The sequence below is a fragment of the Piliocolobus tephrosceles genome, chromosome 2 (genome assembly GCF_002776525.5).
Source record: "Piliocolobus tephrosceles isolate RC106 chromosome 2, ASM277652v3, whole genome shotgun sequence".
Classification (NCBI taxonomy): domain Eukaryota; kingdom Metazoa; phylum Chordata; class Mammalia; order Primates; family Cercopithecidae; genus Piliocolobus; species Piliocolobus tephrosceles.
The window spans coordinates 69,971,717-69,986,493 of record NC_045435.1 but is presented as its reverse complement, the minus strand read 5'-3'; the positions used below and the strand labels follow the sequence as shown (position 1 = coordinate 69,986,493).

General features: G+C 46.0%; 1 protein-coding gene across 1 annotated transcript in view; it reads right to left on the bottom strand.

Annotated features, from left to right (window-relative positions):
- Positions 1-14,777, bottom strand: part of LRIG1 (leucine rich repeats and immunoglobulin like domains 1) — a 127,898-nt gene that overhangs the window by 1,731 nt on the left and 111,390 nt on the right. The window contains exons 13-18 of the mRNA XM_023200296.3: positions 5,941-6,261; positions 3,671-3,952; positions 2,701-3,120; positions 2,029-2,154; positions 938-1,084; positions 47-322 (exon numbers count right to left, since the gene is read on the bottom strand). Of these exons, the coding sequence (XP_023056064.1) occupies positions 47-322; positions 938-1,084; positions 2,029-2,154; positions 2,701-3,120; positions 3,671-3,952; positions 5,941-6,261 (1,572 nt within the window). The remainder of the gene's footprint in view (positions 1-46; positions 323-937; positions 1,085-2,028; positions 2,155-2,700; positions 3,121-3,670; positions 3,953-5,940; positions 6,262-14,777) is intronic.

The window sequence follows — 14,777 nt, the reverse complement described above, 5'->3', positions numbered from 1 at the left end:
CCCAACCCACCTGGTAGTAACTCCTCAGAAGACAGTAAAAAGTTACCTTTCCCATCTAGAGCTGCCATTGGCTTTTTCTTCACAGCCGTCAGCATTCTATCGTGATTACTGGGGTAGAGCGACCCCTGGCACTCGGGGCAGGACCCAGCGGCAGTCCCGCTGCACTGGTGATGTGGAGAATGCTCTTGGTCACTCCCACCCGGCTCCGGGCCATTTGGCTGCACGCTGTCTCTGGACACAGGCTGGGGGTGGAAGTCTTGTTCCCTGGAGTCACAGTCTACTTGAGTGTTGCAGTCACTGCATACAACCCGGCCACCATGTTCTGAAGGACAGTGCCAAAGATGGGTTAGAGCCACTGCTGTGGGAGGCTTCATCCCCACACAGAGAACAGGCTGCTCAGCTCCACTGTGCAAGGTGAGAACCCGACTGCAAACACTGTGTGCATGCTTCCTCTTTCCCCCAACTCTGTCCCCAGAAAAAGGACTGGGCAAACACCAAGCCACTCATCTACTGTGGGATCTTTCATGTTTACAGTGAATTTCATACTCAGAGAATACAGTCTTACTACTTCAGGGGGGAAAAAGCCATTAGCGTTAGGTACTATGCGGTGTTGGGTCTTTTCAACAATTAGAAATTAAGCCTCAAAATAGCCCTGGTGAAAAGGTGCCGACTTAAACGACATTTGTGCCTTGCCCCTTATTTAAGTTGCCTATAAGTCTAGAAAATTCATGCTCAGGCTTACCATGCCATAGATTTATTTAGGAGAAACTATTCTGGAATTAAGAGAGCCAGGCCCAAGCTTCCCATTTCTATACTGAATACCACATTTGGAGACAGCTGTGGACTAAGAATGTGTCTCCCCCTTTGATGTACTGACTAGGTCAGCCCCAATTTCCACTTCAGAAAGAAACTACTTCCGATGGGAAGCATCTCATACCCATCTTCTGCGGCCCAGGTGTCCCTTCCACTTTCTCCGTCGCTTTCCACGGCTCTTTGTGATACCCAGTACAGAGCTTTGGCTGCCTGCAGGCAACGCTGTGAGCATCGGCCTCTGGAAAGTGGCTTGCATCTCTTGGACAGACACCTGCAGTGAATTCCAACATGATTAGAAACTCTGGGCTTGGTATTTCACAGTAAGCCTTATGAAAGGAATGAGCAAGGCCACTAGAATAATCATTTTTTAAAAAGTTCTTCAGATGGTGGCTCAAGCCTGTAATCCCAGCACTTTGGGAGGCCGAGACGGGTGGATCACAAGGTCAGGAGATTGAGACCATCCTGGCTAACCCAGTGAAACCCCGTCTCTACTAAAAAAAAATTCAAAAAACTAACGGCGTGGTGGCGGGCGCCTGTAGTCCCAGCTACTCGGGAGGCTGAGGCAGGAGAATGGCGTAAACCCGGGAGGCGGAGCTTGCAGTGAGCTGAGATCCAGCCACTGCACTCCAGCCTGGGTGGCAGAGTGAGACTCCGCCTCAAAAAAAAAAAGTTCTTCAGAGCAGTGGGGCTGTTGGTATGGCAAGCAGCGTGTTTTCTATCACTACTTCCAGGGAGGTACGCCGGCCTTGTGAAATGAGCAGCTCATTTCTCTACAAGGGGAGCCTCTATGGTCTCAGGCAAGTGCTCAGAGGCCCCCACCGTTGGAAGTGCCTTATCCTGGTGATAGCTTTCCAGTGTAAAGACTGGCTCACAGAGCAGACCTGGGCACATTCCCCATGTAAGGAATGGGCTGGTTGGGTCCATGCCCCATAATGCCCTTTCTAGCTGCTACTCCAGGCAGGCCTACTGTATCCTGCCACGGAGGTCCTAAGCCCAATCCAGTGGCTTCCTGGGGCGGGGGGACAGGACTTTAAAACCTTGCAGAACTCATAAAGACTGGTCCAAAATAGCAGCCCTTAGTCACACAGCCTTCTAGTTCACCAAGTGTGCCCCATCTGATGCCAGGTACCTGCCCTGCAAAGAGCTGGAGGCCACCTCCAGCACCCGCAGACAGAGTCACAGCAGAGCTCTGCTTCACGGTTACTGAGGCCTTACCGTTGCTCTCAATGTGTCCGTTGGCCTGAGGGCCACCCTCAGTCCTGACCACGGTTTCTTGTCGGTCAGAAAGGGTCCCCTGAGAAGAGAGGTAGCTTGGAACATCTGGTGGCACGATGGTTTCATCTGCAAGAAGACAGGGCAAAACGCCAGGGTCTCAGTGACAAGAAATGCAGACACACGTCGTCAGGCTCAGAAAGGGGATCCTCCCAGTGACGACCATCAGGGCTGTGCACAGAGACGGCATGGAGTCCATGTACGCAATAGGCCCTCCCAGAGCCTGCTCAGCCTTACTCTACACCCAGTGTGAAGAGCACAGCCGGCAGATGCCAGATGCCACAAGAGGTGGAGACCAGTGACGGGAAGGGAGCCGGGATTCCTAGAAGCACCGCACTGGGAGACTGTTTCAGGAACAACCTACTACATGACAGCAGGGCCTGTGCACAGACGGCCTCTGAGGGAAAACTGCAGGGTGTGTCAGTTACCTACATTTGAGAGTATTCCTGTTTAAGGTTAAGTTACTCAAAGTTAAAATGGAATTAGTGGGGCTCAAGCCTCAGGAGTTCTGAAGACACTGCGATTCTTTCAAAAGCCACTGGAACCCGGCCCAGTTCCCCAGCGTCATTGCCATTCCTCCCTCCTTGAAAGTCAGCTCCACTGGCAGCGCCTGACCTGTGTTGGTGACGCTGTACTCTTCACTCTTCTTCCTGGTCTGGTAGATGATGCACACCCAGACCAGTGACGTCAGCACGATGCTGCTCACGACGGCAATGGTGAAGATGCCTACCGTGGTCCCATCCTTCCTGCAGCCTGCTGCGGGCAGGACACTCAGCTGGCTGTGAGCTCGCTCCGTGCCCAGGGTGTTGGACATCTCACAGGTGTATCGGCCCGCGTCCTCTGCCACCACGTTCTGAACCACAAGGAGCTGGTTGTCAGGGGTCAAGTGGTGCCGCTCAGTGAGGCTCAGTGGGCGGTCCCCCTTGAACCAGGTGATGCGGGGCGGAGGGTTCCCCGTCGCTTTGCATTGGAGGGCCACTGTTTCTCCCGCAGATACCACACGGTCTTCCAAGGGCACTGCCAAGGATGGGGTCTCTACAAGAGAGCAGCAGAGATCTTAGTCATGCTCAGGGCCGCGGTTGCTCTGGCGCTGCCCTGTCTTCTGGACAACGGACAATCCAACATATCAATGAGATGCATCTGACATTTTGTATCGGAGTGGCAAGCTTTGGAGAAGACTGTTCGACCCACTAAGTCATCTCCGTTCTGGGGGGTGCTTCCACAGGGACAGCGAACCTCTGCTGACAAAAGCCCCTGCTATTCCCTAACTGTCCTGTGTCAGGCCTGTGTCCCTATTCTTGACCAAGCCCACATCCATCCTGTCCAATTCTTAGAATGTTCTATATCTAAACCCTATGAAGACTCTTAATTCACCAGCTATCATTTCTTTTAAAGAGATAGAACTACTTAAGAAAAATGAATTCAAAAAGCAGCCCCAAATTTCAAACAGGGTCAAAAGGCCCACCACACCTACCACCCCTGGCCACACAGAGCATGTGAGAATCTCTCACTCACACACACACACACACACACACACACACACACACACACACACACCCACACCCCCGTGGAGCAACAGCCAAACCTAAGACAGTCAGGGTGGCATTAGCTGAAATGGAGCCGGCCGAGTTCTGGGCAGTACAGCTGTAAACCCCTGCGTCGTCTATTTTCACATCAGTGATGAAAAACACGTCGTCATCTGGCATGACATGCATGCGTCGCTCACGGGCGGCGGGGAAATCCGTGCCTCCATCCTTCTGCCAGGCAATCTGAGGGTTCGGGTGACCTGTGGCAGCACATTCGAGGCGGGCCATGGTGGTGGTGCGGATGGTTATGTCGTGGGGCGTTTTGGTGAATGATGGCAACACTGGAAAACATATGTATACAGGGTCGGGTTATGGGACAGCTAGATGCAAAGCCAGGAAGTCGTCTGGCAAACACCTACCTGTCACTGTGCCCAGTGCCAGTTCACTTCCTTTCTCCCAATGTCTGCCCAGGACCACTCCTGCCACCTGTGAATCAGGAACCCCCAGCTTCTCCCACCACAGCTGGAACACTTACATTAGCCTTGCCTTGTACAGCCTAGGCTGGCTATAGTCCCTTCAAAGCGAAGGCTTTTACTCTACATGGCAGTGTCTACACGGGGGTTGCCCATCCACGCAAGGTAGGGCCTGATGCTTGCCTGCCTTAATTACCCACCAGGAAAGACGCTGTGGAGATGGAATTACAGAGAGGGAAGGCGGGCATGCCTCCACCCCGGGAGAGCAATGGGATGGCTCATCCATTTGGACGGGTGTTTACCAAGGGTGTTCCTGCCCACTGCTGTATACCCAGGCAGGAAGCATTCAGCTTGCTAGCTTGCTCAGCCTAAAGATCGATGTCCCAACAGAGTGGGATGCATCCAGCTACATGTCAGGCACCACCACAGTTCCTGTCAACGTTAATTTGGGGGAGAGTCTGAGTCTTCCAGGAACTGTGAGGACTTGAAATAAGCCAAGACAACCCGACCACAGTGTGGTAAAGAAGGTGTTTCCCCATGATCTGTGGGGGCTTAAAGAGCACAGCAGATCCAGCATTCTGATGATTCTCAAGCCAATTCTTTTTAACTAGAGGGTTAGTAATCAGGATAACTCCATTAGGTTACTGGGGTGGGACAGTAAACTATTCAAGCTATCTACTCCCCACCCTTTGCTCCAAACACAAAATAACACATGGTCCCCTTGACAAGCTCTAAGGCTGGTTAATGAGTAAAAACCTGTCAACTGCCAGGACACTGTCTCTTTCAGGCCAGGGTTCACACCAGCCTTCCACTCCACAGCCTCTGGAGCAGTAGCCAGCCTCTGACTCCAATGCTGTACTGTCTACTCAAACAGCAGCTTCCCCAGGATAAGGGGATGTTTGGAATTTGGAAACCAGATTATCTTGGCTTACAGAGGATGAGATATGGACAAAAACATAAGGCTAAGCTCTCCACAATTTGACCTAATATAATAACTAGTTTTTGTTTGTTTGTTTGTTTTCTGAGACAGAGTCTGGCTCTGACACCCAAGCTGGAACGCAGTGGAGTGATCTCAGCTCACTGCAACCGCCACCTCCTGGGTTCAAGCAATTCTCGTGCCTCGGCTTCCTGAGTAGCTGGGATTACAGAAATGTGCCACCACACCTGGCTAATTTTTGAATTTTCAGTAGAGATGGGGTTTCGCTATGTTGGCCAGGCTACTCTCAAACTCCTGGCTTCAAGTGATCTGCCCACCTCAGCCTCCCAAAGTGCTGGGATTATAGGCGTGAGCCACAGTACCTGGCCAATAACGAGATTTTTATTTTTATTTTTATTTTTTTTTTGAGACAGAGTCTTGCTCTGTCACCCAGGCTGGAGTGCAGTGGTGAGATCTCAGCTCACTGCAAGCTTCGCCCCCCAGGATCATGCCATTCTCCTGCCTCAGCCTCCTGAGTAGCTGGGACTACAGCTGCCCAACACCTCGCCCGGCTAATTTTTTGTATTTTTAGTAAAGACAGGGTTTCACCATGTTAGCCAGGATGGTCTCGATCTCCTGACGTCGTGATCCACCCGCCTTGGCCTCCCAAAGTGCTGGGATTACAGGCGTGAGCCACCGCGCCCGGCCAATAACTAGATTTTAAAAGTCAACTAAAACAAGTAACTCGTTGAGAATAACCCTTGAAATCTGCAAAACTTGTTCTAGCGCAAACCCAGGCAACAGTATGATTTAATAGTGCCCCAGAGAAGCATGTCTGTGTCCTGTCTCAGTCATCTCTACATGGAAAGCTGAAAGGGCAATCAGGAGTGTGGCATGTAGGATTCTGGCACTGTAACAAAGAAAGATGGTGTTCCCATACCATTCACGGTGAGCCTGGCCTTATGTGAGTAAGTGGAGCCAAAGTGGTTGGTGATGACACATTGGTAGCGGCCCTCGTGCCCAAAAGTGACCTGGCGGAGGTGCAGGATGGTGGTGTACTCCATCACTTCCCCGTCCTGCGCGTGGACGTGGACAAAGTTCTCCATGTCTGCGTTGGTCAGAACTTCATTGTCCTTCTTCCAGGCAAAGGTCATGGGGGAGCTGCTGCTGCTGGCTGCTGAGCACGTGAACCGGATGTCCTTGCCCACCATAGCCATGGTTGTTTCTGGCTGGGTGATGATCTGTGGCTTCAGGAAGTCATCTGGGGGAGAGAAGGGTCAACTGTAAGGCACCGGGTTCTTAGTACACACAGGAGCCAGCTGCTGTTCATGCTAACAAGAAACTGACTCAGACACCAATCCAGAACCAGAGCTAGACGTCCCTGTGCATCCTTAGCCCCACCAGAGGCCATAAGAGTTGCACCATGGATATCTGACCTCATCTTAATTGTAAGTTGATCTGTGAGTACCGATCAACTCCTTGATTGGAAATTAACCCACTACTTCTCAGTTCTCAAACCAGCCAGCTGGCAGTTTCCTTAAGACAACTGGCTCTGCCTGCTGACTTTCACAGAAAACAGAGTCAGGCATCACGGGTCATGGCTGCAGAGATCTTATCCACAAACCTTACTCCAAAAGGAGGGGGTGTGAAACACTTCCAAAATGCCAGAATAAGGATCTCCAAAAATCTGCACCTCCATTAAAACAATGAAAACACCTGGAAAAATGGTCAAAAGCAACTTTTCAGAATTCTGGAAAACCAAAGGCCTACAACAATCCATGGAGTGTTGATTCAAGAAAATAGCAACATCTCAGTAAGAAATGTGAGCTTTTTGATGTTTTAACTTATCCTAAGCCCCATTGTCTTATCTCCCCAGCTCCATGGTAGCCTTGAAACTCAGCAGCCTAGCAACCACTGAAGGGTCAGAATGGGTTCCCCAAAAGCCCCATCCCCAGAACTGACACCATGTGACCTATCTGGCAGCAACCTGGAAAGCCCGATTCACATGATTTGCATTTATTCGCCCTGATCTAGTTTGCCCAGCAGGAGAAGCCCTAGCCCCAGGGCACATGACCACAACAATCAGTAGCCACTGTTTACCAGTGCGGCTGTCTGAGGGGACAACACCCATGGGGCAAACAAGCAGCTGGCCAAAAAACTATAAAGGAAAATGTGGGGAATACAATGTTGATGGTGGGCTTTGAAAAGGTCCAATACGTTCCTGGGGATCTAGACAGCCACATGCAGGTGCAAGGCCATGTGCATGCCCAGGAAAGACCTGAGGGGGTCCTCATTTCTTACCTGTGGCTGAGCATGACTGTCTACACAAATACAAAGTAGATGGCACACCCCAACACAAACACAAGCCGTCAGTAAAGGATAGGAGACAGTGGTTGTGGTGACAAGGACTTTTTCTGTCCAACCATTAGCTAACCACTAAACTAAACAAGCAGGGACTTAGGGGGACAGACTTTACAGCTTTTGTCCAGGAAAAGTCACTAGGCAAGCTGTAACAATAAACAGCAACAGCAGCAAATCCTGGGGGAGAAGAAGGGGAATATCCAATTTCCAGAGTTGCCACATTATTTTATTTTAAATGCCCAATTTTCAACAAAATATTATGAAACACTCAAACAGGAAAAAAGCAGTCAACAGAAACTCTCCGAGGGAGCCCAGACTTAGACTCACTAAATAAACTTTTTAAATCTGCAATCACAGGCATGTTCAAACACCTCAACGAAACCATGTCTGAAAAAAATCGAAGGATAGTGGCCAGGTGCGGTGACTCACACCTGTAATCCCAGTACTTTGGGAGGTTGAGGCAAGCAGATCATGAGGTCAGGAGATCAAGACCATCCTGGCTAACATGGTGAAACCCCATCTCTACTAAAAATACAAAAAAAAAAAAAAAAAAAGAATAGGTGTGGTGGTGGGTGCCTGTAGTCCCAGCTACTTGGGAGGCCAAAGCAGGAGAATGGCGTGAACCTGGGAGGTGGAGCTTGCAGTGAGCCGAGATCGCGCCACTGCACTCCAGCCTGGGCAACAGAGCAAGACTCTGTCTCAAAAAAAAAAAATTAAAATTAAAGTTAAAATTAAAAATTAAAAAATAAAAAATTGAAGGATAAAGTATGAGAAAATTTTACAGCAATAAAGAGATAAATTATAGATATGAACCAAGTAGAAATTTTGAAACTTAGAAGTACAATAACTGATACGAAAAATTCACTAGAGGGGCTGGACAGCAGAACTGAGCTGGCAAAAGAAGGGGCAGGGAACTTGAGACAGTCAACTGAGATTATCCAGTCTGAGAAAGAAAAAAGAATGAGGTAAAATGAACAGAACCACAGAGACCTGTGGGACAGCATCAAGCACAACATACAAATCATGGGAGTCCAAAAAGGAGAAGAAAAAGGAACAGAAAAAGTATTTGCAAAACTAAGGCCCCAAATTTGATGAAAAAATGTGCAGCCACACATCCAAGAATATTAATGAACTCCAAGTAGAATAAATTCAAAGATCCAAACCCAGATGCATCATACTTAAGCTGTCAGGTGCCAAAAATAATCTTGAAAACACAAAAGAGGAGCAACTCATCACATTCAAGGGGTCTTCAGTATTATTAACAGCTGATGTCTCACCAGAAACCACAGAGAACAGAAGGCAGTAGGAAGACATTCAAATTACTGAAAGAAAGATGTTCAACTACAAATTCTATGTATTAAAAAAACCCATCCTTCAAAAATGAAGGAGAAGTTAAAACATTCCCAAGTTTTTATTTTAAACACATACAAAGCAAGTTGACTGTTACCAGACCTGCCCCACAAGAAATCCAGGAGAGTATTTAGTATGGCTGAAATGAAAGGACATCAGAGAGCAACTCCAATCCACACCAAGAAATAAAAAATCCCATTAAAGGTAACTACACAGGTAAATACAACACACAGGATACATGTATTTTCGTTAACTCTCTTCTCCTGATTTAAAAGACAGCTACATAAAGCAGTAATTGTAAAGCTGTGTTGATGGGCTTAATGAAAATGTAATGTGTACGACAATAGTAACATAAAGGAAGAAAACTGGATCTTAATAGGAACATAATTTTTGCATACTATTGAAGTTAATTTCGTTTTTATTTGAACTAGATTGCTGTAAGATGTTAATTTTAATTCCTATGGGCAAAACTAAGAAAATAACTTAAAAAATACCTGTGTGTGTATTTAAAAAACAGGGAATTAAAATAGTACACCAGAAAACATCTATTCAATAAAAAACCAGTAACGGAAAAATAATGAAACAAAAAGATAGGACATATAGAACAAATAATGGGCAAACTCTACCTTATCTGTAATTGCATTAAAAGAAAATGAATTAAACACTCCAGTCAAAAGGCAAAGATTACCATAATGAATAAAAAACCATGATCCAGCTATAGCCTATAAGAGACACAGTTTGGATTCAAAGATACAAACAAGCAGTCACCAAAAGAGAACTAAAGTGTCCATACTACTAACAGACAAAATAGGCTTTAAGACAGGAGTTTTTACTACAGAGACAGAATAATATTTTATAATGTAAAAGGGTCAATGCATCAGAAACACATAAAAATGATAAATACATATATACCTAATGGAGCGCCACAGAACAAAATCTGACAGGATTAAAGAAATAGTGCAACAATACTAGTTTGTACACTTCAATACCCCACTTTCAACAATGGACAGAACTAGTCAGAAGATCAAGGAAACAGAAGACTTCAACAACACTATGAGGGGACTTGAAAAAGTTCATGGAAAATGGAATTATAAACTTTATTTCTCAACCTCCATCAAGTTTGAAACTCTCTGGAGTGATGATACCAGCCATTTAGTCTATCCCTAAAAAACTGAGGGTCCTGGGAATTTAAACATATCAATGCAGTCTTTTATAGGTTATTAACTGAAGAAAATTGGGTGCCCTTTAAAGATTTTTATAAAAATTTTTAAAGATAATTACTAAAAAGAAGTTAGATGGAGCCAAATCAGGACTTTTAGGTGGATGTCTCATGATTTCCCACCAAAACTCTCACAAATTCACTCTTCTTTGATGAGAGGAATGAGCAGGAGCACTGTCATGGTGGAGAACTCTCTGGTGAAGCTTTCTCAGGCATTTATCTGCTAAAGCTCTGGCTTTTTCAAAACACTCTCATAATAAACAGATGTGGTCATTTTTTGATCCTCCATAAAGTCAACAAGCAAAATGCCTTGAGCATTCCAAAAAACCTGCCATGACCATTGCTCCTGACTGGTCTGCTTTTGCTCTGACTGGACCACATCTGCTTCTTGGTAGCCATTGCTTTGATTGTGTTTTGTCTTCAGGATTGTACTGGTAAAGGCATGTTTCATCTCCTGTTTCAATTCTTAGAAGAAATGCTTCAGGTCTTGCTCTCACTGCTTTAAAATGTCCATTCAAGGCTCTGCAGCTGATCCAAGTAATAATGGTTTTGGCACCTGCTGAGTGAAAAATTTGCTGAACTTTAATTTTTCAGTCAGAATTGGGTAAGCTAAACCCATTGAGATGTCTACGGTGTTGACTATTGTTCCTGCTGTTAATCATCACTCCCCTTAGGCACAAACAAGATTGTCTTTTCCTTGCAAATTGATGTGGGTGGTCTGCCACTGAGGGCTTCATCTTCAGCCTTCTTAATATGAGTTATCAATGTGTAAACTGCTGATTTCTTTGGGGCATTGTCTCCACAAACTTTTTGTGAAGAGTCAGTGATTTCACCATTCTTCCACCCAAGCTTCACCATAAATTTGATGTTTGTTCTTGCTTCAATGTTAGCAGAATTCATGTTGCTCTGATAGGGACTCATTTCAAATTGATGTCCTAGTGCCTCAAACTAGATGCTATTCAAACATGCTATAACAGGTTAATAAACGTTTATTTTGGTGCAAAAAAATCTGGAAATCTATGCATAGTGTTTTCATTATACGCATTTGCCATTAATTTTCTGAAGGCCCCTCATAAAAACCAAATAGAGGCTGGGCGCGGTGGCTCATGCTGCTTGTAATCCCAAAACTTTGGGAGGCTGAATGGGCAGATCACATGAGGTCTGGAGTTCAAGACCAGCCGGGCCAACATGGCAAAACCCTGTCTCTACTAAAAATACAAAAATTAGCTCACTGTGGTAGGCAGGCATCTGTAATCCCAGCTACTCGGGAGGCTGAGGCACGAGAGTCGTTTGAACCCAGGAGGTGGAGGTTGCAGTGAGCTGAGATCGCACCACTACACTCCAGCCTGAGGGACAGAGTGAGACTCTGTCTTAAAAAAAAAAAAAAAAAAAAAACACAAACAGACCTAATAGCTATCAATGGGATACTCCACTTAGCACCACCAGCATGAATATTCTTTTGAAATACACATGGAATATTATCCAGGATAGACCACAAGTTTTTAGGTCACAAACCAAGTCTCAATCAATTTAAAAAAGATGGAAATCATACAAAGTATCTTCTCTGAGGGCAATGGAATGAAACTCAAAATTAACAGTAGAAAGAATACTGGGAAACTAATTTGTGGAAGTTAAACAGTACACTCCTAAAAGGCAAACAAGAAATCACAGGAGAAATCAGAAAACACTTTGAGATGAATGAAAACAAAAACATAACATACCAAAACTTGGAAGCTGCAGCTGAAACAATGCTTATACATTTACAGCTGTAGATGCCTATATTGAAGAAGATCTCAAATTAATAATCTAACCTTTTAAGAAATTTTAAAGAGGAAGAGCAAACTGTACCCAAAGCAAGCAGAAAGAAGGAAATAATAAGATCAGAGCAGAAATAAATGAAAATAAATAGAAAAATAGAGATGATCACTGAAAACAAAAGTTGGTTCTTTGAAAATATCAACAAAACTGAAAAACCTTCAGAAAGCCTTGTGGTAGGGGGGAAAAGGCTCAAATTACTAAACTCAGGAATGAAAGAGGGCACACTACTACCAACCTTACAGCAATGAAACAGGGAATACCATAAACAACTGTATGCCAGTAAGATAATCTGGTAAAAATTCCCAGACAGACACAAACTACCAAAACTGGCTCAAGAAGAAACAGACATTCTGAAGAGACATTAATAAGTAACAAGACTCAATTAATAATTTTACAACTTCCCATAAAGAAAAGCCCATTCCAGGCACAGTGGCTCACGCCTGTAATCCCAGCAGTTTGGGAGGCTGAGGTGGGCAGATCACTTGAGGTCAGGAGTTCAAGACCAGCCTGGCTGACATGGTGAAACCTCATCTATACCAAATGAGAGGTGACAATGTGCTAGCAGCCCTCACTCTCAGCACCTCCTCGGCCTTGGCATCCACTCTGGCGGCACTTGAGGAGCCCTTCAGCCTGCCACGGCACCGTGGGAGCCCCTCTCTGGGCTGCCTGAGGCCAAAGCCTCCTTCCTCTGCTTGTGGGGAGCTGTGGAGGGAGAGACGCATGCAGGAACCAGGGCTGCGCTCGCAGGCCTGTGTGAGTTCCAGTGGGCCCGGGTGCGGGCTTGGGGGGCCCCCCACACACAGCAGCTGGCCGGCCCAGAGCAGTGAGGGGCTTAGCACCCAGGCCAGCAGCTGCGGAGGTTGCACCAGGTCCCCCAGCAGTGCTGGCCCGCCAGTGCCGCACTCAAATTCTCACCAGGCCTTAGCTGCTTCCCCGCTGGGCAGGGCTCAGGACCTGCAGCCCCGTCATGTCTGAGCTCCCTCCCTGGGGTGTACTCCCAGACAGCCTGGGCCTCCCCGACCGGCCCCGCCCCCTGCTCCATGGCACCCAGTCCCCTGGACAGCCCAAGAGCTGAGGAGTGCAGGCACAGTGCGGGACTGGTGGGCAGCTCCGCCTGCAGCCCTAGTGCAGGATCCACTGGCTGAAGCCAGCTGGGCTCCTGAACTGGATGGGGACTTGGAGAACTTTTATATCTAGCCAGAAGATTGTATGTGCACCAATCGGCACTCTGTATCTAGCTCAGGGTTTGTAAATACAACAATCAGCATTCTGTGTCTAACTCAAGGTTTGTGAATACACCAACTGGTACTCTGTATCTGGCTAACTAGCCTCTGTGACTGTGTCTAGCTCAACGACTGTAAACGCACCAATCAGCATTCTGTCAAAACGGACCAATCAGCTCTTTGTAAAATAGACCAATCAGCTCTCTGTAAAATGGACCAATCAGCAGAATGTGGGTGGGGCCAGATAAGGGAATAAAAGCGGGTTGCCCAAGTCAGCCAGCGGCAACCTCGGGTCCCCTTCCACTCTGTGGAAGCTTTGTTCTTTTGCTCTTTGGATCCACACTGCCTTTATGCGCTGTAACACTCACCACAAAGGCCTGCAGCTTCACTCCTGAAGCCAGCGAGACCAAACCCACCAGGAAGAATGAACAACAACTCCAGATCCGCTGCCTTTAAGAGCTGTAACATCGCGAAGGTCTGCGGCTTCACTTTTGAAAGCGAGACCACGAACCCACCAGAAGGAAGAAGCTCCAGGACACATCTGAACGTCTGAAGGAACAAACTCCGGGCACACCATCTTTAAGAACTGTAACACTCACCACGAGGGTCCACGGCTTCATTCTTGAAGTCAGTGAGACCAAGAACCCACCAATTCCGGGCACACAAAGATATAAAAATTAGCTGGATGTGGTGGTGCACACCTGTAATCCCAGCTACTTGGGAGGCTGAGGCAGGAGAATCGCTTGAACCCTTGAGGCAGAGGTTGCAGTGAGCCAAGACCGTGCCACTGCACTCTAGCATGGGTGACAGAACAAGACTCAGTCTCAAAAATAAAAGCCCAGACCCAAATGGCTACATTAGTGAGTTCTACCAAACATTTAAGGAATTACTACCAGTCATTCACAAACTCTTCTAAGAAAATCATTTGAGGGAGTATTTCCCAATAAGACAAAACCATCACCACAGAAAAACTATAAAACAACATCCTTTATGAGTATAAATGCAAAAATCCTCAATAAAAACACTAGCAAACTGATTCCTACAACATATAAAGATGATATATCACAACCAAGTTGGATTGATCCCAGAAAGGCAGGGTTAGCTTAAGATCCAAAAATTAATGTAATACACCGAATCAGTAAAATAAAGGGAAAAACTCATATCACCTCAACAGATGCAGAAAAAAAAATCTGACAGAATCCAACACCCTTTCATGACAAACACAGAAGCCCTCAACAGATTCAGGATAAAAAGGAACTTGCTTCAATTTTGTAAAGGTTGTCTCTGAAAAATCTACAGCTAGCATCATACTTAATGGCGAAAGAAATGGTCAAATACTTTCCCACCAAGATTAGGAAAAAAGACAAAGATGTCTGCCCTTACTACTTTTATTCAACATTGTGTTAGAGCTTTTAGCTGGGGCAATTAGGCTACAGAAAGAAATGAAAACCATACAGACTGGAAAGGAAGAAGTGAAACTACCTTTTTGCAAATGACATGATGATCACATGTAAAGAAAATCCTAAGAAATTTACTGAAAAACTTAGAATAAATGACATCAACATAGGTGCAGGATACAAGAGCAAGATACAAAATTCAGTTGCATTTCTGTATACTTGCAATGCAAATTTCATTTTTGAAACTCCAAAAGTGAAATTAAGAATTTCATTTATAATAGCAAAAATAAAAACAAATACATTTAGCAATAGTTCAAGATGTGTACACTGAAAATGACAAAACATGATTGAAACAAATTTTTAGGAAGCTAAGAAAAAAAGAGTGAACAGATAGCCCATCTTCACGGAT